Below are 27,388 nucleotides of genomic sequence, written 5' to 3' on the forward strand. Positions count from 1 at the left end.
CTGGAAGACACTGTTTTGTATCAATTGTCTGAATACTTCTAAGAATGAATTTACAATTGTTTTCTATTTCAATACTGTTTTCTGCCAAATACAAGTTAAATCACTTTAAAACATACCAGTAAACTACACATTCTTAGAAGTCCTCATTCTTTCTCCTTCTCTTTTTCTTCTCACCTCATACCAGTCTGCTGTTCTGAACCTTCCAGAATAAAATCCACCTTGTGGTACATTGACTCAAAATTGCAGTTTATGGGTGGTGGAATTTTTTGCTGTAAAGTATCATGAAAAGATGAAATGCAGGTGTTTTTTTTTTTTTTTTCATCTCTGCAGAATGTCAGTGTGATGTTAGTGGAACACTAAGTGGAATTGCAGAATGTCAGCAGGTAAAGAGAAATTAAAAGAAAGAATTAAATTGTTTATTGCTAAGATAAATTATTGTGACATCTGCTAAGGTAGAAATCTTAGCACTCTTTATTGCTTTTGAACATAAAATACCTAGTTTTATACATCAAAGGACCAATTTTATGCATTCTAGGGATATATGAAGTTTTAAAATATTTTTTCTTCATGAGTTTATGTATTTTCTAGTCTGTTTCTGAAGATGATAAATGACAGAGATAATGTCCAGATAATGGGGGTTTTTTGTGTTTGGTTAGAGTTTTTTTTTTTTTTTTTTGAGATTAGAAATTGTTTCCTCTTTAGAGGAATTAGAGGGAATTCAACTAGAGGGAATTCAAAGTATTGCAAGATTGAAGTTCTTGAAGATTGAAGATATTGAAACATTTTTGATGAAATTTATTTTCTTCACAGGAAAATGGGCAATGCTACTGCAAATCTAATGTTTGTGGAGATTCCTGTGACACTTGTGAAGCTGGTTATTATGCTCTTGAAAAAAAGAATTATTTTGGCTGCCAAGGTAAAATGAATAAAGAACATCTAGAGTGGAACATTTGCACTTAGCACAGAAGTCTTTAGAATTCCTTAGGCAGTACTTTTAGAATGGGGATGTTTGACTTACTCATGTGCACAGCATTTTGCACTGGTGCTGTAATCTTGCTTGTGACTCCTCTTTTGCCTTTCAGCAGGAGAAGGAACAAGGCAGATGTTACCACTGTGCTTCCCAGTCCTTTTGTGCGTGTCTTAGAAAACAGGGTGCTTTTAGACTAGGACATAAATCGATTTAGGAAGACACAGCCTTTTGATCCAGCTTGAAAGTTTTAGACTTGACATGCTTGCTCCCTAGTACAGCATAATATACCTCATTACAGACCTCATCAGAGGTGTCCTTTAGTTTGTGCCACAAGTGCTGTCTCCTGTAGAAATCATTCAATGTTGTCCAGTGTCAGTTGAAAATATGTGTAATATATGAACCCATACACTGCAGTTTTGTCAGATAAAATATTGAGGTACCAGGCTTCAAAACATTAACTTCTTGCAATTTTTGTAATTTAGGTTTTAGATTTTGTTGTTAGTGGGTTTTTTTAATATAATTATTCTTTATGATATTGCTGGAGAAATTCTGACTTGCTGGGAGCACATTTGAATAGTAGTTCTGCAAAACTGCAGCCCTGCATTTAGCAATGTAGCAGGGTGTATTATTTGAGGGTTTTTTTTTTAAGTGACTTTTGTCACATTCTAAGGAGAAATTATAAAGGAAACAGGCACAAACACGGGAAGCTCAAAATAATTGCAGCTTATGCACGTGTATTAAGTTGTGCTTGAGAGAGAATCAAAAGGGCTCTGGGAGGAGGAAGCGAGTCATTAATGGTGTTTAATCTGATGAAGCCATGGTGTGTTTGCTGATAACTTCCACCTCTCCTTTTCTGGTTGGCTTCTGCTGTTGGCATGCCAGGCTGCAGGTGTGATGTTGGAGGATCCCTCAGCCCAGCCTGCTCCCAGCCCTGGGGCAGCTGCCGGTGCAGGGCGCACGTCGTGGGCACCACTTGTCGCGAGTGAGTCCGACTGCGCTCCTGGCACAGCTTCAGCACAGTCCCTTGTTATGCTTTCATGTGACTTTCTGGGTTTGTTGATGATTAACTTGGTAAATTGCACTGGTTATTGATATTAATTTTCCTGGGGGGTTTTCTTCCTGTATTTTGGTAAGATTCTCTGACTTGTTTCCTTAAATAACCATTACCAGTTTTGCAATATGTATCTATGTATCTATCAAGAGTTGCATAGGAAAATGCATGAAAGCTGTAAAAGCTTCTGGAAAGAAAATTCTCATTAAATCCCTCTAACCAGCTGTCTTGAATCTATGAGCTGGTGTCAGAATTCCTCAGTCCTCACCTCCCTTCCACTGCTTTTTGCCCTTAGATGTAGATCATAAATGACTGCTAATTCTTTGCTGATTTGTTGTGGGTTTTTTCCCTTCTTGAAAGGCCTGAAAAAAACTATTTTTTTCCTGATCTGCACCACATGAAGTTTGAGATTGAAGATGGTACTACTGTTCAAGGAGAGAAAATTCGATTTGGCTATGATCCTCAGGAATTTCCTGGCTTCAGTTGGAGAGGATATGCACAGATGTCCTCTATACAAGTAAGCTGGTATTTCACTCAAGACTTCAGGGTGAAAATGAAAACAAAAGTGCATTGCACATATGTCTTTATAATACTGCTATGTGTGTGGAAGGTCATGAAAAAAGGACGGGTTCTGACTAATCCAAGCCCTTTGGCGCTATGTTGCTGCTGGGATTAGTGAGTGTGGGTATTTTTGTCAGATCTTTTGCATGTTGCTTGTGCAAATATGCCTTCTTCAGAAATGTTCTTTGAGGTTGGTTTTTTTGTGAGACAGCTGTAAAGAGGGAACTTAAAAATTTAAAGTCTATAATACTAAGTGCAGAAATTCTTATCAAGCCAAGAACAGTAGGAACGGCAGAAGGTTAATGCTTGGCTAAATGGTTTGAATTGCACAGGTCCATGACAGTCTGTATCCACAAAATTTTCAGGTAAATTCCAACTGCTGTCACCGAAGTCATCTTACACTTGGACTTACACTGGGTAGAGAAGAGAGAGGTGCTAGCTTTCATTATGAATGATACCTTCGCATTACAGCGAACAGGAAAATGTGTGGTTCAGTAAAAGAAGCTGTGAGCAGGAGCATATTGGCTGCAATTATTTTAGTTTCATGACAGACTATGAATAAACTAAACAATAGCTGAGGGAATAAGTAAATCACAGGTAGAAAGTCACTGTAATTTCTCTGAGAAGGGCTCTTGGACTTTGGATTGAACTGCTCATCAAATGAAGCAGAATTTTAAAACAGTAGATTTAAGTATTAAATGGGATTTGTTCACTCACCTTGAAAGTAGAGCTTTGGTATAGTTGTCTCCAGCCTCCATTTGTCCAGGGACTAATGAATTACTATAGCTAGTATTTGAATTACTATACTATTACTATATGGGACAAAAGAACATAACCATTGCACAATGGTTTTCTTTAGGTTCTTCATTTTTCAGTCTTTCTTCTTTTGTTGTTTTGCTCTTGGTTTTTTTAATCCCAGATAAGTTTTGAATTCTTAGTATTATTCCACATTTGTAAATGAAGGCAGCTCTTCAGTATCTGTGATTTCTTAATGCCTGCATTCTAATTCAGCTGCTTTTTGCATTTCTTTTCCATGGGTGTTTTGTACTGGGGGCTTTTTGTTCTGTTCTCAGATGTGGGAAACAGAGAAAATGTTGGCATTTGGGGAAGCGGAGTGGAGCACAGTGGTCAGGAGGTCACTGTGCCACAAATAGCTTGGAAAGGGACAGCAGGTGGAATTGTGATGGATGAACTGATGGAAACTGGATAGCGAGGGGAGCTTTAGGATTTTGGATGGAAAGAAAGAAACCAAACCCATGAGATTGCAGCAATGTTGTTTTTTCCTAATCCACCACTGATCCTTAACATGTCTCTTAGTTTTTCTGAAAACTAAATAATGGGGCTGTGTGAATGCAGAGAATTTTGTGGGTCTGGAGGTGTCAGTTCAGCCCCAGGACAAGGACAGCATTCCTGGTATTGCAACTCTAAGCAGCTGTAGGATCTGGCAGAGGATCAGCAGCTTCAGTGATAGTCTGAGGTGACTGCATGCTGTGGGATCTCAGACTGGGATCAATGGTTGTGGCCTGTTTCTTGGAAAGGCAGGAATATCAACAGCCATATGCCTCCTTTATGGCATCAGTGGGGAGAATAATAGTAAAATACTGTTGCTGAATCACACTAACACACATGTTAGTTGTGCCATTCTGTCCTTCTGGATCAGCTGGTAATCAACAAGAGTTTTATTTTACAGGAGATTTTGTTCTATGCTCTTTTGTAAGCTGCCCATGCCTTTTTGTCTTTACCAAGTGGTTTTTCTTTCTCTGGGTGATAGTAACAAGTAATGTACTTTCCATTCCTCCTTTTTCCCTTTCTTTTTTATTTTTCCCAGCCAGAGGTGGTTATGCCTATCACTGTGGCTTCCCCTAAGCTCTTCCACCTAGTCCTCCACTATGTCAGCCTGGGCTCAAAAAGCTCTAAAGGGAAGATCTCAGTTGCTGAGGGAAAACATATTGGCACTAATTATACTTGTAAGTGAAATAATTTTCCTAGGCTTCCCTGTCTTCCTCTGTCATTCACTAGCATTGCCATTCCAGTATATACTCTTCTGCATGTGCCTTTTTCTTGTAGGACTTTAGTCTGGTGCTTGCATGGCTTCTGACTGTTCCTCAATTCAGCACTTTATGGCTGTTTTTGTTTATTAACTTCCATTTTTCAGAATGAAGTGAGGATAACTTTGAATGTGGAAAAATCAAACCTCTACTTATTTCGCATTATCCTGAGGTATATTAACCCTGGAGGGGAAACATTATCTGGTCGTATATCTGCTTGTCAATCTCAGCCTGGAGCAGGTAGGTGTAACTCAGCAGTGCAACAGCTCAGGTGAATGCTAGATCAGAGAAGACTTTCCAAGGTGCACCTAAGTCAAGTCTTTAATGTTGCTTAAAAGGCATCACTTTTAACAGTGTCAGTGCTTTTGGGCTTCTCCTTGTATATTTTTGCTGTGTAGTTGATGTGGCTGTGTTTGCATGAAACTCTTGCTTGCAGTAGTAATCAGCATTTGTTTCTTCAAATGTTTGCCACACTTAGTACTTTCAGTCCTGTACTTAGAAGCTCTGAACTGTAGGTTTTATGAAGCTTTTAAAGAAGGGGTAGCAACACTTTGTTTTACTTTCCTTTAATATTCAAGTTTTAAATGTGGCTTTTGCCTTCATTCAATGAGTAGGGTTTGTTTAAAATTATGAGCCCAGTCTACCAAGTTCTGATTACAGACCTCAAAAACATATTATGCCTTTCAGACCTTGATAAAAGATAAGTACTCCATATCCTTTGAATGGTAGGGGCATACCAGGCCTATGTGTCTTACTGTTCCTGCCTTATTGAGAGGAGTGAAGTTATAGATCCTTTTAGAAATTCAAGTAAGGCAAAACTGAAGACATCACAGACACCAGCAGTGTGGCAGAAATTTGTGGCCATCACTGGCTTCCAGTGGCTGGGACACAAGGAACCAGATTTGGTCTCCAGGGTCTTCAACAAGGAAACCTTGAATATTCATAACAGTTGATCCTCATGACTTCTATTTGACAAAACATACCACAGCTTTATTTCTGTAGTACATAGAGTCACAGAATTATCTGGATAGAAGGGGGCTTAAAAATTATCCAGTTCCAGCCCTCTACCATGGGCAGGGACACCTTCCACTAGACCAGGCTGCTCAGAGCCCCACCCAGCTTGGCCTTGAACACTGCCAGGGATGGGGCATCCACAACTGGCCCATCATCTCTGCCTGGAAGTTATCTGTCTGTAAGTAAGCATTTTAGATGGTGCTGAGAACCTCCAACCCCTGAAGTATTTGACTTAAAGTCACACGAGAATATGTCAGTTGAATATCTTGAGTGTCAGTGCAGAGAGAGGTTGAATGGAAAATTATGGAAGTGGAAAGTGAAAAAGTGACTGTTTCAGATATTGCAAAATTGGCCATTGCAGGGCCAGAACTCTGCTTTTCTGTACCAATTTGCTCAAGAGTAATAAGAATGCAAACAACAACCACTGCATAGCTCTGTGTCTGGTTGAATGCATTGCTAATGCATGTTGACTGAAAATCATTGATCAATTCCTGTCAAACAAAGTTTAATAGACCAAATTATCAGTCCAGCCCACTAAGCAAGTAGAGACATTTTACACAGTCACTTACTTTTTTTTTACTTGATTTTTTTTTTTCTGGCAGGGGCTGCTCAGAGCAAAGAGTTTGTCTTCCCACCCAGCAAGGAGCCAGCTTTTATCACAATCCCAGGAAAAAGCTCCACAGAGCCTTTCTCACTGGCTCCAGGCACGTGGACTGTCAGTATAATGGCAGAGGAAGTCCTCTTGGTAAGAAAACAATTGAGGAAAACAACTGCTTGAAGGTTGTCATGATGTTACTGCTCTGGAGTTATTTGCTGGGAAGAACCCAGCAAGCGAGTGAAATTCAGCGCTAGTGAAAGGAACAGAATACAATTATGAAAATTTACACTTCTGCCTCTTATTTCTTCTGACTTTCTCCTTCTCTGATTTTTCTTCTCCTTACAGACTTTAAGTCTTATATGGAATCTGTACCTTCAAATGATAAGGTATTACTATCATACAGCACAAAGCATAAGTGCTCACAAAAATTAGTAATTTTTATGTGTCCAATCTTGTGTCTAGAGCTTAGCTCAGCCAAGGCCTTAGTTTCTTGACAAAAAAAATCTTCATAAGAGTATTGTAAAATGGGCTGCATTATGAGCAGGTCAGTTTCTGGCTGCTTTTATCCTCCTGTTTTTCTCTTCTTTCATTCACTGAAAAACTGAAAAATTTTCTAGCAGCAGTCCTAGGAAATTGCTAGAGAAAGAGAAATTGTTTGAGATGATCATTTATGAAAAACCTTAAATATGATTGCAAAGGCAGCACACTGAAACTCTTACATATTTCGTATAGGGATAAAAAGCAGTGTCTCCAGTCATTAAGCCTGGGGCTGTGTTAAATTTATGGAATACTACATGAAGTGCTAGTAAAGAGCTTGCAAACATATTTCTTGCTGAAAGTGAGAAATTTTATTGTGCTGGATTTTTTCACTAATGTCTTTGAAAAGGTATATATTGATAATCTTAGCCCATCATGTTCTCACATTAACAGTTGTTATATTTAAGCTCTAGTATATTAATTTAAGTAAGCAAGGCAGAACAAAAACTCACCCAGAGCTGAGATGTGTACTTGTGACCCAGAGTTGAGATGTGTGCTTGTGGATTGCGCTGAGAGATGAAAACTGCAGGCATCTGGCTGTGTGTTACTGAGCTGCAGGGAAGCTCCCTTCAGTGCACTGTCTTGTACAACACATGATGGGAGAGTGGCTTCAGAGTTTCCCTGACCAGAGGGCAGCTGCCTTCATGCCATCTTTCTGAAATTACAGAGTCAGGGAAACACATTCTGATGTTATTGGCCCAAGTAGTGACAGAAAAAGCCCCACCCACATTTTGCAGATACCCTCTGTGCAAATTGTTTCTGTGATTGGTTTTATTCATTGTTACATTGTGAAAGCCTAGAGATGTTCTTTTTGTCATTATTTGAGTGCTTTAGCATTTGTTGTATTCTTTGTTCTTAGGATTATCTGGTGCTGTTACCTAGTGATTACTACGAGGCGTCCCTGTTGCAGATCCGAGTTACGGAGCCTTGCACACGTCCCAGGCCTGATTCAGCAGAACAGTCAGTAGATGTGCTACAGCCCAAACCACTGCCTTGGTTTATTTTGTTATCATCCTGCTGTACTTGAAAACAATAATAATCCTGTGTTTTGTTTTTTGTTGTTTTTGGTGTAAGCTGCTTGCTGTATCAGCATCTGCCCCTGGACAGATTTTCCTGTGTCCTTGGCTCAGAGGCAGTGCATTTCAGACACGGGGGAGAATCCAGAAGAATACCTGTGCAACAGCCAGCTCCCAGTCAGCCAGTGATGGCCCACATCACTGGAAGAGAGGTCAGGTTCCTGCCTGCTAATTGCAGTCCCATCTGTGCTGTTGAGTATAAACCTACTAGACTAAAATGCTTGCAGATTTATGGCTCAGGATTTTCAGATCTTAACACCTCCCTAAAACTGACTCGACACTAAGCCCTGCATTTTGCACAAAACTATGTTAAAGTATCACTGTAGGCAGATTTATAACTGTGACTGGAGTGGACATTCCACTCTGGCAAAAGCATTTCCTTAAATAAAAATCCTTCTCCTTTAGGCATACTGGCTTGTTCAGAAGAAATGGCACAATGATTTGTCAGCAGAAATGGCATACATACATCACTCTAAATTAATCTTTTTTTTCTTAAATAGCTACACTTAGGTAAAACGTTTGCTTTACTGAAAAACAAGCTGAAGCAATTATGCTACTGCTGTAGGTCCTTTGAAAGTAAAACATGTTTTATGAAATGAGAAGATCTACTGTGTGTTTGGCAAAAACTAAGGTATTTTACCAAGTATGTGATAGTGATGTGAAATGATTATGGCCTGTATTACTGTGCTTGGATAGTTCTTTTAAAAATATCAAGTACATCAAGAATATTCATATGCCACAGGCTCTGGTGCTTCATCACTGATGCATGTGCAAAATTTACTGGTATGAATAATTGCAGTGAAGTCAAGAGGGCTGTTGACAGAATTATTTACCTGTTTAAGTGTTTGTAGCCTAAGGAAATACTGAGAAAAATTTGAAAATAATGATGCAGTCAACTGAAGCAAAACCTTTGTAACCACAGCACTTAACTACTTAGAAGTATTTTGCATCAAATATTGTGTTAACCACTTTGTGCAAGGAACCTAAAAGAAAAGCTTGATGCTTCAAAGTGTTAATGTTTGCTGGAGAAGATGCTTTCACCCTGCAGGGAATAGGGAATCAAAATATTGCTGTAGTAGGAATTTTGTGTTCCTGGAACTATTTTTTCAGTGAAGAAGTAAACTCAGTTTTTGTATGTTGTTAAGGATAGCTTAGAGATGATGGTGACAATTTTTTAGCATCATAACATTTCTTCTCTTTCTGCTGGGGAGAAGAGAAATAATAGTATAGCAATTTCCCAGGGTTATTTTACAGCTGTCCTAGAACAGTTTTAATGGCAGCTGTTTCTTGAACTTGTTTGACTCTTGTTAGGGGACAAAGTGATATTTATAAGCATTGTTTGCATTTTGCTGGGTGTCTTTTGTTGAGACACTGCAGGACTGGCTCTGGACTAATGCTGACCAGTCCAAAGAGCAGGAAATGGGAGCTTCCTGCAAGAAAAGGGAGTGAAAGATTTAACTCCTCATTTGTTTTTCAATTATTTTGACCCAGGTCAATTTAGAGCTGACCATAAATGTTCCTCAAGTGGGTCGCTATGTTCTGGTTTTTGAGTATGCCAATGAAGAGGATCAGATAAACACTGCAGAGGTAACAGTGCATAGCCCTGGACCTGTCACTGAAGGCAGAGTAAGAATATACAGTTGTAAATACAGGTAAGAATTTCTGAAGTATTCACTAAATTGTTAAATAAGCATTTGGAATGTAATTATACTGTTTTTATATATTTGAATCCATTTTACCATGTAGATTGTTCAAATTCTAGGGTGATTTAAAAGCAAGTGCAGGATTCTGTGTATTTTGTAGAGGTTTTTAATTCACTTTGTGCAGTCAGCTCATTAAATATTGCTACTGCTTCAATGAATTGTTTTCCTGTTCAAAGGGTTACATTTTTTTTATTTACATTTTTAAATCCTTATAAACTACTAATCTCCAAGTCCAGTGGAAGAGCATCACTGCTGGCTGCAGATGCCTGCACTGATTTTCTTGAGTTAAAATTATGTCCAAGGGCTTTGGCTATAAAAAATGTAGCAGCCAGTGTTACAAGAGTATTCCCACCGTTTCTAACAAGATTTGCTGAAGCAGAAGTATAAAGGTCTCTGAAATTCTGCCTGTAGTCATCCTCTGGCTCTTAGGCTGTAGGCAAGGTCTTCAGCCAAATGCTTCTTTATCCTTGATGACTTATGAGGTTACTGCAGATGTTTCTGCACAAGAGATTTTGCCTGTCCTGAGTGAGATTATCTTTGACACTTGAGCACCTCAGCTTATTTTGAGCCCTTGGGAGAGCCTGCCCAGTGCCAGGGGACTACAGACATGCAGCCTTTACTCCCATGAGCCAACTGCTGAATGGAGGCTTAGGGATATTCAGGATGAAATTGCTCAGTAAGAAAAATCATTTTCATCAGCATGTTTGTGATACAGGGCACAGCCATGTGGAGCAGTGACCTTGTCAGGTTATTGCTGGGGAAACCTCTTATTTTTAGCCTGTTACATAACACTTTGAGCCCCAAACTTCTTGCTATAAATCTTCCATTTTATTGGGGTTTTGGTGGTTTTTTCCCCAAAACACATTTTTTCCCCACATTTTATGGGCTGATTTTGAACATACTTGTTTGTTTATATGATACATTGGAAATGTGTTCATGGAAATACAAAGGAAGCTCTGGCTGCTTTAATGTAGCAATGCAGCAAATCCCTTCTGCAGACATTCTGCATGAACTGAGTGGTCACATGGTGAGCGAGGTGCTGTGTCATCTTTCCCAAACAGGAAGGTGCAAGTCCCTTCTGATAAAAAATAAATCAAGCAATGACATAATGAGGTACATGTAGATACCGTAACTTGTAGAATTTGTAATATATTGTGCCAGACTTTCTTACAGCTCAGTGAGCTTGAATATTCCAAATAAAACATGGTAAGAGAATAAAACGTCACAGACTTCGAGCAAATCATGAGTAAGGGACCTATATTTATCTAGTTATACATGTCCCTAGCCCTGAGCTGATCTTGTTTAAAGCATATATCAGAAAAAAGAGTGAAACTTCCACATTCTCTGATTTGTAGAGGAGGCAAACCTGTTTTTTCACTTGCATTGAGGAGTATCTCAGCAGAATAGCTTCCTAAGATCAGGCCTTGCCCTGCTGCCACTGTATGTGCAAGAGCTGCTGATTCACATCCTCAGAGGCACATGGCAGTGATGGAAAGGTGTGTGCTGACACCCCAAGGAGCATGGCCTAGGCAGGAGAATATTAGTTACACACATGTTACCGAGTGTGAAAACGTCTGCTGGTAGCAGCTATGTTTGGCTGTCTGTCTACGTTCTGCTTAGGCCAGGAGCTCAGGTGGGAGTCTGATCTGAGACCTGGAGGCTTCAGCTCTAACCCCTCCCGGGATAAGCAGTGTTTTGTACATGGTAGATCCTGTGCTTCACTGGCGAGGACAGTGCATGTTCTGCAGTGGCCACAGGCAGGCTAGTTATGGGCCAGCAGGAGGGCCAGGTGTGGTAGCTGGCCAGCAGCCAGGCAGTGAAACTTGGTGACAACCTAAACAACGTGGCAATGCCAGCAGGCTCATCCTTAATCCTGCTTTCTGTCTCAGTTTCCTTTGTCGCAGTGTTGTAGTTGATGACAGGAACCGCGTTGCAGCCTATGACCTTCTAGCGGACACAAAGATACATCTGAAGGCGTCATCAAGTAATTTTCTTCTGGTAAGTTCACATTTCCTTTTCCCTTTGGTCATACTTGTTCCTTGATGGGGTAAACAAAGATATTTGTCTCCCTGTGTTCACATTCTGTAAGGTAACATGTGAAGTTATGTATGTTAGATGCTTGACTAGACATGCTTTATATACATCCCAGAATGCTGACGCAAACCTGTCGTTTTCAAAGACAAACAGAACTTTGCCCTTATTGGCAAGGTTTTTTCCAGCTTTCTTGTGCTGTTTCAGTTCTCCTCTCACTTCTCCAAGTAAACTTTAGAGGAAACCTATTCTGGTAGCTTTTATACATAATCTTTTATTGTCTTTTTTTATTTTTCTTTTTTTCTAAATCCTTAAAACCCATGTAGGAGTTTCCCAGGTCTCTTACAAAATTCAGGTAATAAATGCATTTGTTTCAGGTAATAAATGCATTCATTAATCGTACAGCTTTTAGGTATTTTAAATAAAAAGCCTTCACTGACCTCTTTTGGCCACACCAGGAATATACTTTTCTGGTGACTAAATTTTCTTACGTACTGTTTCTGCTTTCTATTTTAGAAACATAAGGTTTGTTAAAATATTGAGCTCCAACCCAGCTAGTAACAACTAGTAGAACTAACAGCTGATACATGCTTTCTTCACTTCATGAGTCAGTGTAAACTAATACCATTTACAATTTCTGTTAGCTTCCTGCAGCAACTGCTGTGCTAACAGGATTAGACCTTCACAGTCTTTAATTGTAAAGGCTGCACTTAGCAAAAGATGGGAAAAGAGGTGCTTCTGGTATGTAGACACTGACCCTGAAGTGAATGGCAACAGTTTTGGGGTTAAAGACACTCATGTGTTCCCTTCATACAGAGCAGAGAGGCAAATGGGAGCCACCTCCAATGCTTTCCCTCATGTCCTTACCACCATGGGTACAGCAGGACTACTACAGATTCATTTGTTCATGTCCACTTTTAGTTAAAATAAAAAACCCCATATGAGATCTTGCTTCTTTTGAAATGAGTTCTGAATACTGGGTTGGAAATCCTGGTGTCACTGAAACTCAGTCCCATGGACTTTGCACTAACAAGTGTTTGTGCTTTTATTTGAGAAAGTCTGGGAGTTCCCCCAGGGTCCAAAAGTCTCAAAGAGCTTTTCCCTCCTACTTCTCTGCATTCCTTACCTTGCTTCTCAGCCTTTGAGCTGGTCTTCTGTCTTTGCCTTTACCACACATATATGCTTACCTTTTAGTTATGTCTCTCCTGAGCAGCCAGTATTCCCTTGACAAGGACAGAAAAATGCTATTTAACCCTGAGGCATTGAGGTGCAGGGAGGTAAAGGGATCCAAAATCTTGTGGGAGGTCTATGACAGAACATGGCTTTGGGCTCATATCTCCCTATGCTAAAATTAGGCTTCATCCTTCCAGTTCAGGCCTGGCCCTGTTATTTATGATATTAATTGTTAATTGTGCCTTGTGCTTGTTTTTCAGCACAAGGTTTGCATTATATCAGCTGAAGAATTTACTCCAGAATATGTGGATCCTAAAGTACAGTGCATAGCTGCTTATAGGAGTAACAGTGATGGAAGGTAACTTGCTTGGTTTTATCCTTCCTATTATCTGTGGACAACCTTGAAAGGTAGAATAAATGGTGTTTTATTTTTTTTGAGTGAAGCTTTACTCAGTGACTCACAGGTGATTTGTAGGCCATTTCTGTAAAGTAGTCGTTGTAAAGAAGCTAAAATGTTAGTGTTAATCTAGACAGTCTTTGCACAGAATTTTGTTGATAGGAGCCTTTTCCTGCCCCATCTGAACTTCCCAGTGCTGATGTGTGAGAAAACACACATCTTTCACATGCCATCCAGTAGGACAAGTGTCCAAGCTGGAAAATCATTCCTACTTTAGTGGCCTGAAATGCTTACTGTTCCATCTGAAGTTTTCTTCTGCGTGTTACTGCTTCAGCTGTCCCAAAATGGCTTTAATTTGTCACTATGTGTGGGATGTGACTGCCCTTTTAGGCGCAATTTGGCAGCCTCAAATTACTCAACATGAAAACCCCTGCTTCCCAAACAAGCCATTCCCTTTTCCCTGTCATCGTGGGGCCCTGAGGTGGGTGTGCCCTCATCACTCACCTCACACAGTAATGCCAGCTGATCCTTCTTCTCCATCATACTTTATGGGAGCAGTAATTAGGGGAGTCATGTACTGCTTGGTTGATCCAGGCTGACAGCTCTTCTCTTGCTGTGAAGATCTGAACCTGAACCTTGCCTTCCCCAGTGGTCAGGTTTGGATTCTGCAGAGCATCTCCTCTGTCCTATTGAAGCTCTTCCCCTCCCCACCTTTTGTTCTTTGGGACAGAGAGGAATTGTCACTGCAGCTTCCAAATTAGGGACCTCCACATTTCAGTGCCTGTTGCACTCCCCAGGATGTGCCTCGTGATGCCTACTCCTAAAGCTTTCTTCCTACTGATCTAGCAGTGGGAAGGGTCTCAAAATAAAAGTAAATGTCATTTGCAGGACTTAAGAGGCAAAAAGAGTTGGTGATTTGGTCTGATAGTTTTCCAAATGGTAGCTTGTAATATAATGGTTGAATTGAAACAGAAAACAGAAAAACCTGGGTAGTAAATTGGATAAAAACATGTGACTGTGCTTGGTTTCCAAACATGTATAGCATTGAATCACAGCTTTAATTCTCCTGCTCAGTGTTACCACTGAAAGCAGCTTTGTAAGACTGAAAATACTTGTCCTTCACCAAATTTATTTTGCAAATACAGGCATTTATATTTTGAGTAAACAGGGAAACATGAGTGAAAAACATTATTCAAAATAAAATTAATATAGAAACACATATTTGACTTTGGTTTTGTGTTGGGTATTTTTTGAAACTCTTGTTACATTTACATTGTTTACTGTAGGTTTTTGTTTTGTTTTTATTGTTATCTACCAGCATTTTTGCTTACCTGAAAGTGTTTTAAGTTCATCAAGTTGAAAGATGCAGAGGCTTGGCTCAGTTTAACAGTATTGTAAGTGGATGCTGCACATGATTTCCCACAGTTCTGGCCCTGAAACATACTTACCATTCCAGTTCTGGGTCTGTCTTGAGCAAAGATTAATCATTGTCTGTTGAGTACTTACTAGAAGTGATTAAATACAGCCAGGAAACCCCCCAAAATATTTTTATCCTGAAGTCTTGGAAAATTCGTCCCTCAATCCCAGAATTAAATATGCCAAGGAAGAAATAGTTAAACACAGCAGTGAATGCATAAGGATGCTTTCAAGGAGTACTGTTATTTATTTTGGCTTCAGTTCCACAAGTATTTGAGTATACACTTAACTTCTAAATACTTAAGTAGTCCCATTGACTTCAGTGGGAAAACTTGCATGTTTAAAGGATACACCTATGTAAATATTTGTAGAACTGAGAATTCAATATTAGTACAGATTCTGGTGAATGTAACTAGCTGGATTAACTGAAATGTATTTCATTTTTAGTGCTTCTGATTCTTTTAAGTTTCCTCTTCCTCAGCAAATTCTTTCCACTGAAACCTAAAGTTATGTGAATTTTGTGTGAATACAATCAGTTAATACATTAAAAGTGTACACACTTTCCCATTCTTATGGAAGTTAAGTCCATACCTCTTGCTTTCATTTACTTTCTGATTATTCATAAAGAATCCAAATATGTACAAGGGTTATTGTTGCATTATCAATTACAATACAGTCTAATACACTGACTTTTTAAAGTCAGCAGCCTTTCCTGTTATGATTAAAACTTTCTCCTGGCCCTAAGGATGATTACTGTGGTTCTGTGTTTAGTGCAGCATGCATTCCCTCAGATTTTGAGACTCCACCAGGAGCTTTGGTTTTGGATGCATTTAAAGATGGGAAGATTTCTGAAGTACAGGAAAATATACTTCATGATCCATTGAGTGCCACTTTTCCTGCTGGTTCAGTTCATGGAGTCACCTTGACACCATTCCAGGTACCTCATATTTTGAAAACTTTGTTTTGCAAGTCACAAGGTATGTTCTTAGCAAAGTTAAATAGATTGAATTCTGTAAGATGATCAAAACAGATGATGTGATGTGATGAAAATATTGCAAACTGAGTAAGCCACAGAGACAATAAAAAGAATGGAGGAGGAAAAACCCCAAATACCAGTTTCTTTCTGGACTACACAACAGTCTTACAGACTGCAGAGGAATGTTAAATGTACTTGGCAGGCAAACAGAGCATGCAGTTGTAATGCCATTTTCCTTGAAGAAATTGAACTTGCTGAGAGATGCTAAGCCCCCTCTCTTTCACTGCAGGTAGAGGGCACTGAGCACAGCTGGTAAGCCCAAGAATGTTTCACAAAACAAATCTATTCTGTGATTTAATACCAGAGCTGTTCTTGTTTCTCCAGAACCAGATCACCTTGAGTGGCAGAGTGCCTCACTTGGGCAGATACGTATTTGTGGTACATTTTTATCAGCCGGCACACCCAGCGTTCTCTGTGCAAGTCCATGTGAATGCAGGACATGTGTGGTCAGGTAGGCACCTGAATTTGACCTAACCCCTTTCCTTTCTTAGCATTTTGGGATATGGAGCTGTGTTGGCTTGACCTTGGATAGGTATCAGGTGCCCAAAGTTTCAAACACTTTGCTTCCACCTTTCCCTTTTTCCTGGGCTCTGTTTTACTCCCAGATTTCTCCAACTCCTCCCACTGAGTGGCACATGGATACAGAGAACGTGGGCTGTACTCATCTCATCACAGGTTGCCTGTGTTCCTTCCTCCTCATGCTTTAGTGTGGGATCCCTCACATGGGAGACAATCCTCCACCAACTTCTCCAACATGAGTCATTCTCCTGGGCTGCAATTCTTCACTAACTTCTCCAGTGTGGGTGCCTTCCATGGGGTCACAAGGCCTGCTAGGAGACTGCTCCAGTGTGGAATTTCCAGAGGTTCACAGACCCTTTTGGGCATCCAGGGTCTCCTCCACAGGCTGCAGGTGGATCTCTGGTCCAGCACCTGGAGCTCTCATCCTCCACTGGCCTTGGTGATTTCTCTTGTATGTTCTCACTCTTCTCTCTGGCTGTACCTGCTGTTGAGCTGGAGTTTTCCCCCTTTCTTAAATATGTTATTCCAGAGGCACAACCATGGTCAGGCGCAGCCTTGGCCAGTGCTGGGTCTGTCTTGGAGCCAACTGGGATTGGCTTTGTGGGACAAGGAAGAATATTCTTACAGATTTTCATAGAACCCACCCTAGTAGCCCTCTGCAATCAAAACCTTCTCACATAAACCCAATACATTTTTTCTTCTAGGTACTTTTAATGCTTCATTCTGCCCTCATACTTCTGGCTGTCGGGTTCAAGTGGTTGCAGCAAACCAAATTGAGCTTGACATTTTTGAAGCCATGGTCTCTGTTACAGTGATGATACCAGATGGAAGAACACTGGTTCTGGTATGTGTATTACCTAAATGTACTTGAAAACGTTATTCTCAGTTCCACCATTCATTTACAGATAGATGCAAAGACAAAATCCAAAAAGAATATTTTTTTTAATGTTGTGTTTCAGATTTTTAGGATCTTTTGCACTGATTTTATTTTAAATTTTTAAGATATTCTGCACTGTTTTTGTTGTACACTGCTTGTAGCATCACAACTTTGAGGGCAGTATGCAAAGTTTATTCTCTTATTTTGGTTAAAATTTTAAAGGTTTTGAAAAAATCCAGAATGTATAATGAAGCAACATTTAAATATGTAAATGCCTTAGCTTGTATCTTTTTGTTTTTCTCTGAAATGTACAATTTAGCTTTCTTATTGTTTTAAGGAAAATATCTTAGTTGTTCCAGCAGACACCTACAGTTACACAATTCTTGATAAAAAGACAGTGGACAAGTCATTTGATTTTATCAGCCAATGTGGAGGAAACAGTTTTTATATTGAGTAAGCATCACTTTCTAAAAAACTGTACATTGACAACAAACTGGGAATAATATTAGTTTTACTCTGCGTTAAAGAGCTGCCTTAAATCCCTGTAATTGTGCTACATTAAAATGCTTTTCACAGCTTATGCTAGCCCATTGAATTTCCATGAGTCACTTTTCCATGACTTTCTATTGCAAATGAAATGTAAAGATAGACCTTTATTGCTCACAGTACAAAAGAGAAAAATCTATGTCATCTTCCTGTCTTTAGTATTTCCATCTTTGGTATTTGGTATTTTGCTTGGCATGTCTGAACTGATACAACTAATCCACACTTGCTATGATAAAGCCTCTTACCTGCATGTTCAAAGCTATTCACCCCTATTTAATTAAAGTATATCCTTGCATGTGTACTGATGCCATCCTTATGTCAAACTGCTTGAAAGACAGAACCCTAATTTACTGAACCACTGCAAAGCACTCTCATAGCAATCCTGAGTGCCAGCACTGACATGATTTATATTTCAATTTAAACAGCCCAGAACGATCATCGACCTTCTGTAAGGACTCTGTGAGGTCGCTGGTGGCTTTCTACAACAAGGGAGCCCTGCCATGTGACTGCCACAGCTCAGGTGCCACCAGCCCTACGTGCAGCCCCCTGGGAGGGCAGTGTGCTTGCAGACCCAACGTCGTCGGTCGCCAGTGCAGCCGGTGCCAAACCGGCTACTATGGATTCCCCTTTTGCAAGTGTGAGTGTGTGCTTGCACTCCTTCAGCTCCCGGCCTGGCCTCCTGCTGAATCCTCTGAATTTGCTGCAGGCGTACTGCAGCCTGACTTTTCTTTGCAGAGCCTGATCCTGTGCGAGGCTGGTCAGGCTGTTTTAGCTTTAACATAGCATGGCTTCTAGTTTAAGGCAGAAGAAATCCCATTCCCCTAAAGCACACCTAGCTCATGATGAAGTGAACCTTTGCATGTGTTGTCTGATCAGGCTTACAGCTGAACTGGTTAAAATCCATGTTGCTGCTATTCCAGTGAAATGGATTTTTTCTGCACTGACTGCTAAATCATTTCCAAGTTGTTAATGTTTAATCCCATTTTACACCTTCAAGCTTTTCCATAGATAACCAGAGTCACAGCATTCCTAATTCCTCAAATTCTGATGTTAATAACAACAGATCTATAGAGTACACCAACAGCTCAGCTGCTTTCATAGATACTTGATGTTTATAAACATTGCTTTATAAAAGTGTGCCCTTGACACCAAAACTAATCCTTGGCAGTTTTGGCAAGTGATAAACAATGCCTCTGGTGAAGTTAAGCAACCAATCCATGGAAAAGAGCCAAGCATTAAACTTGCTCTTTGAAACAATTGTTGCAGTCACATAGTTGGTGTCTATGACCCTGAACTTTAAACTAGTGAGAGAAAAGAGTCATAATTTCTATACACAAAGGTTGTGTGTATTTGTTACATATTCAGTAAGAGTTGACTGTTGTAAGATGAGCTGTGATTGATTTGTAGAACAATTTCTTTGATCTAGTATGCAACTGTGGGCAGCGTCTTTGTGATGATGTGACTGGTAAATGCATTTGCCCTCCACGAACTGTGAAGCCAAAATGTGAAGTGTGTGAGAAATATTACTTCAGCTATCATCCCCTTGCTGGCTGCAAGAGCTGCAACTGCTCAGAAAAAGGAATTGTTGATGTGACAAGCCCAGAATGTGATAAAACCAGTGGGCAATGCAGGTAAGTTTGGGTTGTGTGTATTATAAACAATGGTTTGCTTCAATGCTCTTTTTGGGTGTTTGGAGAGAGTAGGGGAAATTTAAGATTTTCACACTTCAGTGTGAGCAAAATGGATTCTATCCACTGAGAACAGTTGTAAACTAATCCAAGCTTTGTCGGTGATTGAGGCCCCTGTAATTATTCATATGCTCACAATTCCCCATTTCTCTGTTACCAGATGCATGTCTTGAGTAATGCCCAGGCACATTTTCCAGCTATAAATCTTCTTCCACCTCTGCTTACCTATATTCCATGTCCATGTTTTGGTGTACAGAGAGTACAGAGAGTAGTTCTGCACTGTGAGCCCTGAATAGCTGCAGAAATCTTAATTCTATTGTGAGCATTTTTATCCTTCAAAGTCAAATCCATTCCAACTCAGTTCTGTGGCAATTAAAAATGTCATGCTATTCAAAATCTGAGAACAGTACTAACCTGCTGCTTTTTCTCTGTGGAAGTCATACAGCTGTGTCCTAGCCATGCAATCCCTTTGAATATCCACCTACCTGTGGTGTTATTTTCCCTTCCCTGCTCCATTCCTACCTCCCTTATTGACTCACTCCTCTGTGGTTTTTGATAAAGATGCAAACCAGGAATAAAAGGACGTCGGTGTGATCAGTGTGCTCCTGGAACTTATGGTTTCCCTGACTGTGTGCCATGTAGATGTAACAGAGATGGAACAGAGCCAGATGTTTGTGATCCCCAGACAGGAACCTGTCTTTGCAAGGTCAGATAAATCAAATTACTTCTGCATTCACAAGCATCATTTCCTTACCAGTGACTGTTTCTTATATAATGGGGTGGACAAAGTGAGTTTATCAGTAAATTTTCAGTAAAAATTAAATGCAGCTGTACAAAGCCATCACACTTTGCATTATGTGCACAGATTATCATGGTAACATTAAATACCATTTTTAATGGCTTCAATATCTGTCAGTTGTACAGGTGGTCTTAGTTTTTGCAGGATGTAAGAGAGCTGCAGAGTGGATGCCCATTGAATCACTGAAGCAGTCTGTACCCTGCACAGATCCACTTTATCCATCTGCATCTTGCCTCCTGGATGTTAACCAAGTACCATGCTTTTTTTAGCCATATTATGTCAGTTGACATTTTACCACATTATTATAGCTAGGAAATCTTCTTTTGTTCTGATCTGCATAATTAAATGTGAACTTTCACAAGTGACCTTTTATATTGTGGGTTTGCAAAAGCCAGCAGGAGGGTTTTGGCAAGGAAGTTACCAGCTGTCTCTGACTAATAAATATTACTCAGTGGTTCACATTTCAGATTATAAACTGCAAAGAAAACTTATGAGATAGCCTCCAAGACAGTATTATTTGCATTTGTAATATGGCCTATCCAGACAACCACGTATTTTCATTCATTTGTTTCTATACATTTAAATATACATTCTTTCAGAAGATTTGTTTCATGTGCAGGAAAATTTGGGGACCTCAGCAAAGCAAAAAGAAAAGCACTGGAATTTCTTTGAACTCTGTCCTAACAGGAGAATGTTGAAGGTGCAGCATGTGACACTTGCAGACCAGGATCCTTTTATCTGAACCCTTCTAACCCCAGGGGATGCACACCTTGCTTTTGTTTTGGGGCAACCAGCAGCTGTCGCAGCACGGATCGTCGTAGAACCAAGGTGTACCAAAGATCCTTTTTCTTTTCTATCATGAACTTACACTTGTTCCATTAAGGAAATTTCAGATTCTTCCAAAGTTGAAAATATATTTTATTAGTTTCTAAGGATGAGAAATCTTCTTCAAACAGTTCTCCAAGTGAAGATTTAGTACAACTTTCTCAAGATTACGAGTAGTCTGAAAGTGCTGTTCAGCAGAAGTGGTGCTTTTCACGTGTTTGTTTACAAGTCACTAGTTGGACTGAAGTTGAGCTGGCCTTTATCTTGCTTGCTTTATCTTCAAACTCTATGTCATCATTGAAGTCAATGATCTCCTTCAAGATGCTTTGATAAGCACATATCATTTTACATGTCTGTATTAGAGATGCATTAAGAATTGTGTGACAGATTCTACAGAGATTGTGAAAATTGTCTTTCTTACCTCCCTGTAAAAGAGACATGACATCAAGTGTGAGAAACAAAGATTTTAGTAGCATAAATGGCTGTAGACTGAAAAATAATGTGACTGAAAAAAAAAGGCAACAGCTGCTTGAAAAAAGGCAAGAGAAAGGAAAAAAGAGGAGAGCTAGAGTGGTGGATGAGGAGTTTAGTTTAGGTTTAGACATAGACTAGATACAATCCAGATTGTGCTCTTTACTGTTTACAAGCAAAAGGTGAAAATGTGGCCTAAGTGAAATCAGTAAAAAACTTCCTCTAGTCATTACTTGTCCTCACCAAAAACTGTTTATGAAAACATGTCTATTTTTTTGGGTTTTTGCTCTGGCCAGTCAAGGGCAATCCACCAGAACCCAGAACTGTTCTGGTACATCATACACATTATGCTCTCTTTTTCTCCAGTATAATGATAAAAAAGAGGCATGGTCTTTCATGAAACAGCAGCCATAAACATAAAATGTGCATTAAAGAGGCAGGATATTAGGCTACATTGCCTGCCTCTCTAAAATGTCATGCAATGTCCCCTCCCTCACAATTAGCCTATTCAAACTCTGTCTTTGAGAGACAAAAATTTGATTTTGGAATGGACTTTAGAAAGCATCTCCAGCTTATATCCTCGGGTTTGTGTGCACAATTCCTAGTCACTCCCAGAAGGCTATGTCTTCCTGTGGCTGAAGACAGAATTTAGTTTCCAGGTGACAAACCAAATTCCTACATCCCAAGTAGCTTTGACACTTCTTCATATTTTCACACTCTTTTGAGGTCCATGGAATATCCATTGTTCAAAGACTTTAGGCTGGCTCTGAAGGGGTTAGATCTCATGCTGAGGAAATGACAGAGGCTAAACAATTTCTTCTCATTACTTGGTAATGGTAGGGTGATGGTAGGTAACAAAGGACGAGGCGAACTTTTGTTTGCTTTATGTTTTTCATTAGTTTGTGGATATGAGGAACTGGCGCTTGGAGGCAGTAGATGAACATATGGACATTCCAGTCACTTTCAATCCAGTCAGTAACAGTGTGGTGGCTGATGTTCAAGAATTGCCAGCTTCTGTGCAAAATTTGTACTGGAGAGCACCACCAACCTACCTGGGAGAGAAGGTAAATGCCACTTAGCTCTTGTGGTTTAGTAACATGTAATGATTTCTTTAGCAGTGTCATTGGTAAAGAGTCTCATTGTTTTTCTTAGATAAGTTTGTCTCTCTTCACTCGTCTCTCTTACCTGTCATGCCAGGAATCACAACGTTTTACTTCTGAATATGCTTTTGAAATTAACAGGTAACACAGAATTAATCATATTGCTTGGTGCCAGACAGGTATTAATGTGAATAGCATGACCAAGAACTCAATGGCTCCAGTGGCTCAAGCAGGTGGTACCTTCAGCTGCTTTTCTGAAACCCAGAACATGTAGAACTTGGCAATGTGGCTGCTCTGAAACCCAGAACACGTAGGGCTTGTCAGTTCTTTAGATTCTGTAGAGTATGTCCTGGGCAGATTTCCAAAAGAGTAAAAGCTGATTATTTGCTCAGTGGCACACAAAAGTCCCCAGCCTTTTGCTTTGGATATGCTGCTTGGGAAGGGCATCAACTGGTTTTCTGCCCTTTGTGTTCCTTGGGCTGGTGGCTGCTCTGTCAACCTGTGTATGGGAGCAGCCTTCTGCTCATGGTTAGTGCCATCAGCATCTCAGCCTGAGGATCACACTGACCAGAGGACTTTGATAATGGTGACTTGCAGGCCCAGAGCCCCCCTCCTTGGAGCTCTGGCAGTGCCAATCCTTACCAGCCCGTTGCAGGACACATAGGCTTTTCAGATGTGACCCTACTGACACACAAGAGAAAACAAATGGTGTAGACACCAAGACATGAAAGATGGTTCAATTTTTGAAGTTTCTCCTAGTCCTTGTTTTAGAGACTAGAGCAGTATTTTTCTTCCTGCTCTCCTATGCTCAGAGCTGTATATATATATATATATCTCAGGTGAACAGCACATTTAGTTTGAGTGCTTTTTCTTGACCTTATAAAAGTTCTTATTTCAGTGCCCACAAATTATTTATGAAAGGAATTTCATATTGAAGCAAACATTATCACCTGCAGTGTTAAACCAAAAGTACTTTTGTTGTTCAGTAATAAGATATAACGCAGGCAATAACCCTTTTTAAACACAGCTGATGTGTTGTAAGATCAGTGCTGACTTATGTTGCATGTCCCAGTACCTGCCTAGGTCCTAGGCCTGCCATTACTTGCTGTTATTTACAGTGACATCACTGCAAATAAAATAGTTTTAATTTGGGTTCTGCTTTTGCTGTATGCTGTGTATGAGTGTGTATTTTAATGCAGGCAATACTGCAGTAATGAAAGTCTCACCAAAATGCTATCTAGCTGTGAATTTACTAGTTCATAAATTTACCAGTTATTCATGTTATTGTGTTTTGAAAATATCAGGGTTTGGTCTGCTTCCAGTGATAGCATCTCTTTTGGAAAATATGAACAAGATCACTTCAGCTATTTTTCTTTATGATGAGGGTATAAATACTGTTTTCCATTATCTGAACCTTTAAACTGGTTCCACTGGAACATTTATATTTAGCAGAGTATACTTTCTTTCCTCTCTCTGTCTTTTGTTTATGAAGTTAAAAGGAAATCAAATAGAAAATATGTAGCAATACAGAAACTAAGAGTAATTGAGAAATTCAGATCACATTGTTCCCATTTTCTTTTGTGTTTTATCATCCTATATAACAGACCATTTTTGGCATTAGAAAATAAATACTACAAAATACAGAGGTTAGTTTGTAACATCAATACTGTCCTATAAAAAAAATTGAAAAAGTAATTTAACAGCCTCTCAAATGGTGCAGTTCTGAAACATGTTAAATAGGAAATCAACTCTAATTTGAATTTTCTTATGTTTTTTTTAAAGAATTCATTTATACGGGGTGATTTGATTGTGTTGGCAAACTATAGCCAGTGTTCCAAATGATGCTTCTGAAAATGCAGTTGTGTGAGGAGAATAGCATTAATTATGGACCTATGATCCACAGAACAAATTTAGTGTTGAGATGTCAGTATTTTGTTTGTAATTCATCAGCGATATGCAGAGGAATGTAGATCAAAGGCTGGTGCTTCCCTGTAGTAGAGCAGGACCTGACAAAGCAATTCTTCCATGGCAAAATCAAGGATAAGACGTAAGGGCAAATGAGAAAGGTAAACCAAAATAGGACATCCATGGCATAATGCCTGGTTTCACATGGTGCCCACAAATCTTCCTTTGAGGCTCTTCTTGGAACAAAAGCTATCTAGGCTGTGCCTGGATCTTCCTTTGCTTCCAGGGTGTTCTGTACTGAGTCCCTCACACAGCACCAGGGACGTGCTGTGTTTGTTGGGTAATTCAGCCACGCTTGCCTGTGTCTGCTCTGGGCAGCAGCCCCGTGTTCAGTTGGGTCTGAGGCCACCTGTGGTCACCTGTAGGTGGTTTCAACTCAGCCTAAGGGCACAGTCTCCTTACCGCAGAGCTGATAGCAGTAGAAATCCTATCCTGAAGGTAGGGCAAAGGAATCCTGATTGCATTCATGTTTGCAGTAAGTTTAGAAAATGCTGGCTTTAAACATGCTTAGTCTGCCTTTTCATCCATGGCTATTCATGAGGTTCACCACCGCTTTCACTGTCAGTCTGATGTCTGTTCTTGATGCACCAAATCTGCTCTGTACAGTCAGGGGAAGAGCAATATTTATGTAACCATGGGATTTCTCTGTGACACAGGTGGTGTGAACCCAAATATGAAAAAAAACCCCCATGACACAGGTAACCTTTCAGAAAACAGTATCTGCTCATATACACACAGTAAACAAAATAGATACACACAGTAAACAAAATAGAAAGTAACTTCTTCCAAACAGCAATATTTTCATATTTTTTCTAAAGAACGAGAAGTAAATGTATTATTTATAGTGCTGGAAGATGAGATAAACTGGAATAAAAATTTACATTAATATCAACCAATGGTGCAGTAAAGTATATCTGGTCTTGTGCATTTTGTTACAGCTTTCTTCATACGGTGGCTTCTTAAGTTACCAAGTGAAATCTTTTGGCTTACCTAGCGAGGGCATGGTTCTTCTGGATAAGAAACCTGATATACGACTAACAGTAAGCTTTAAAATACTATTTTTTTCCTATGAGCAATACATGATTTTCATCTTACTTAACAACTATGGCAAATAGTGGACTTAACTATTAAAATATTAACTTAACTGTTAAAACCATTAACTATTTCTGTAAAAGTGATTTTACTTAATTTTGCTCAAAACCATCAACACATCTGTCTCTGTTGCCAAAGTAACATATTATTAAGCATAACTGATTTGCAGAGCAAGTAAACAGATAAACTGGGATTTTCTCTGTAGAATATGCCTGTGGAAAAAAAATAATCAATGCATTGCACACTTGTCAACAAGTATGGCCTCATCTCTGCAAAAGATGCCCTGGATTTCATGTGTAATTAATCTCATGTTCTGTGAGATTTTTTTTTTTCAGCATAAAACTAAGCATAATTATAAGAGTTCAAGGAACAGAAACAAATATGCAATTTAGGTTCACAGTTTTTTAATTTAACCACTCTAGAGCCAAAATTGAAATATTTAACTGTTTATTGAGATTCTCAAGGGGGTGTTTTGTTTCCTCACACCATTGGAAATACCAGTTGAATGCTCTAGGATTCTTATTGGGAAGTGTACCTCATAAACTGCTACCATGATACCCATAGCTGCTCGTGCACCAGGACATAGAGAAGAGTGTTTCAAAATGCAAAACCATTTTTATTCTAAGGTAATAACTAGTTTCTCTGAAAGGTGATCAGCATTAATTTGATTCTCTTGATGTTTTACAAGGTTCTTAATAGGCAAAAGCAGTGAAAACCTTGCTGACACCAGAACACAGTGTTCACTATACCACTTTCCTGAAAAAAAGATGTACAGTTTTCCTAGTATTACTCAGTTTTGATCCCCCAAACAACAGGATTAATGTGCTTCACCAAATTTTATTGTATCTGAACACTTTCCCATAACGAGTAGTGAAACAGCAATGTTATATCCTCATTCTTGCATAGGGCCAACAAATGGAAGTTGTTTATATAGATCCCAACAACCCACTGCCTGATCGTCAATATTATGGCCGAGTGCAGCTGGTTGAGGTAAGAACTGAAAAAGGAATGGCCTTCTTTTCCTTCCAGAGTCACAGAAAAATGCACACATGCAGAATATGTGCAGAAATACCAAATACTTGGTAATGGTGCGGAATATAAATAACACTGTAGACCTTAAATATAAAGAACATTTTTTATCTCGCTTTACTGCCACAATGAACCTGGGTCCTGGTTCAGGACACCTGATTTTAGCACCTCTGGGCTGGGTACCTTACCCAATGTAGCCCATAGCATTCCCTCCAGGGCCAATGGAGTAATGGTGAATCAGTCCTCAATAGAAGGTGATTCATTGCAGCCACAGACTTTACTTAATAGGGATGGAATGAATTGTTATCTGTTTTCCTTGGTGTCTAGGTACTAGTTTAGAATGGGGTGTCCAACATTCAGGTAGGTGAATTCAGCAGGGATTATTCCTACCTTAAACCTGTGCTCAGAAGGTTGAACTGGGTAATTTATTTCATATGCAGACAAAGATGTTTCTTCAAGCCAAATTCCATTTTCAGCAGTGCTGTGTTTATTAACAGCCAGAAAGCCTTGAAAGATTGGGTTTCTGGGATTTCACTCACTCTTAAGAATGAAAGCATTTTCCTTCACATTTTTATGGTTTGGTGGGTGATATCTCAACGAAATTTGGATGACTGAAGAACCTACAAACTTCTTCAGTTTTTAATACCTCAAAGCCATACTTGCCTTGCACAGTCAATGCTACATCCTTTCTTCATGCGCATTATTCTTTTTTCCACCCATTATGTGTCTGCGCTCCTGGACTCTATTACCCCACACTAGCTGGCACTAGGCAAGTCTACTCCAGCGTGTTTTCTCCCTTTCTCTGCCCTCTGGTCTTCTTTGAAGCTACTCTTTCAAGCAGCTGCAGCGCTGTGCTCGTTTTGTAC

At 39.6% G+C, this 27,388-nt stretch overlaps 1 protein-coding gene across 6 annotated transcripts in view; it reads left to right on the top strand.

The window, feature by feature from the left end:
• LAMA3 (laminin subunit alpha 3) overlaps nt 1-27,388 on the top strand; it is a 106,234-nt gene that overhangs the window by 38,903 nt on the left and 39,943 nt on the right. For 5 of the 6 annotated variants that reach the window (XM_064705977.1, XM_064705978.1, XM_064705979.1 and 2 more), the window contains 22 exons: nt 331-383; nt 811-916; nt 1,853-1,952; nt 2,382-2,538; nt 4,411-4,549; nt 6,247-6,389; nt 7,639-7,739; nt 7,854-8,007; nt 9,347-9,507; nt 11,448-11,556; nt 13,023-13,120; nt 15,347-15,512; nt 15,936-16,062; nt 16,835-16,974; nt 17,345-17,460; nt 17,979-18,190; nt 18,980-19,184; nt 19,803-19,947; nt 20,728-20,868; nt 22,236-22,400; nt 25,340-25,441; nt 26,400-26,483. In XM_064705977.1, coding sequence (XP_064562047.1) covers nt 331-383; nt 811-916; nt 1,853-1,952; nt 2,382-2,538; nt 4,411-4,549; nt 6,247-6,389; nt 7,639-7,739; nt 7,854-8,007; nt 9,347-9,507; nt 11,448-11,556; nt 13,023-13,120; nt 15,347-15,512; nt 15,936-16,062; nt 16,835-16,974; nt 17,345-17,460; nt 17,979-18,190; nt 18,980-19,184; nt 19,803-19,947; nt 20,728-20,868; nt 22,236-22,400; nt 25,340-25,441; nt 26,400-26,483 — 2,924 coding nt within the window. Of the gene's footprint in view, nt 1-330; nt 384-810; nt 917-1,852; nt 1,953-2,381; nt 2,539-4,410; nt 4,550-4,737; nt 4,871-6,246; nt 6,390-7,638; nt 7,740-7,853; nt 8,008-9,346; nt 9,508-11,447; nt 11,557-13,022; nt 13,121-15,346; nt 15,513-15,935; nt 16,063-16,834; nt 16,975-17,344; nt 17,461-17,978; nt 18,191-18,979; nt 19,185-19,802; nt 19,948-20,727; nt 20,869-22,235; nt 22,401-25,339; nt 25,442-26,399; nt 26,484-27,388 lie in introns of all 6 variants that reach the window. The other variant, XM_064705980.1, reaches the window with a different exon arrangement.

Source organism: Zonotrichia leucophrys, chromosome 2 (genome assembly GCF_028769735.1).
Source record: "Zonotrichia leucophrys gambelii isolate GWCS_2022_RI chromosome 2, RI_Zleu_2.0, whole genome shotgun sequence".
Classification (NCBI taxonomy): Eukaryota; Metazoa; Chordata; class Aves; order Passeriformes; family Passerellidae; genus Zonotrichia; species Zonotrichia leucophrys.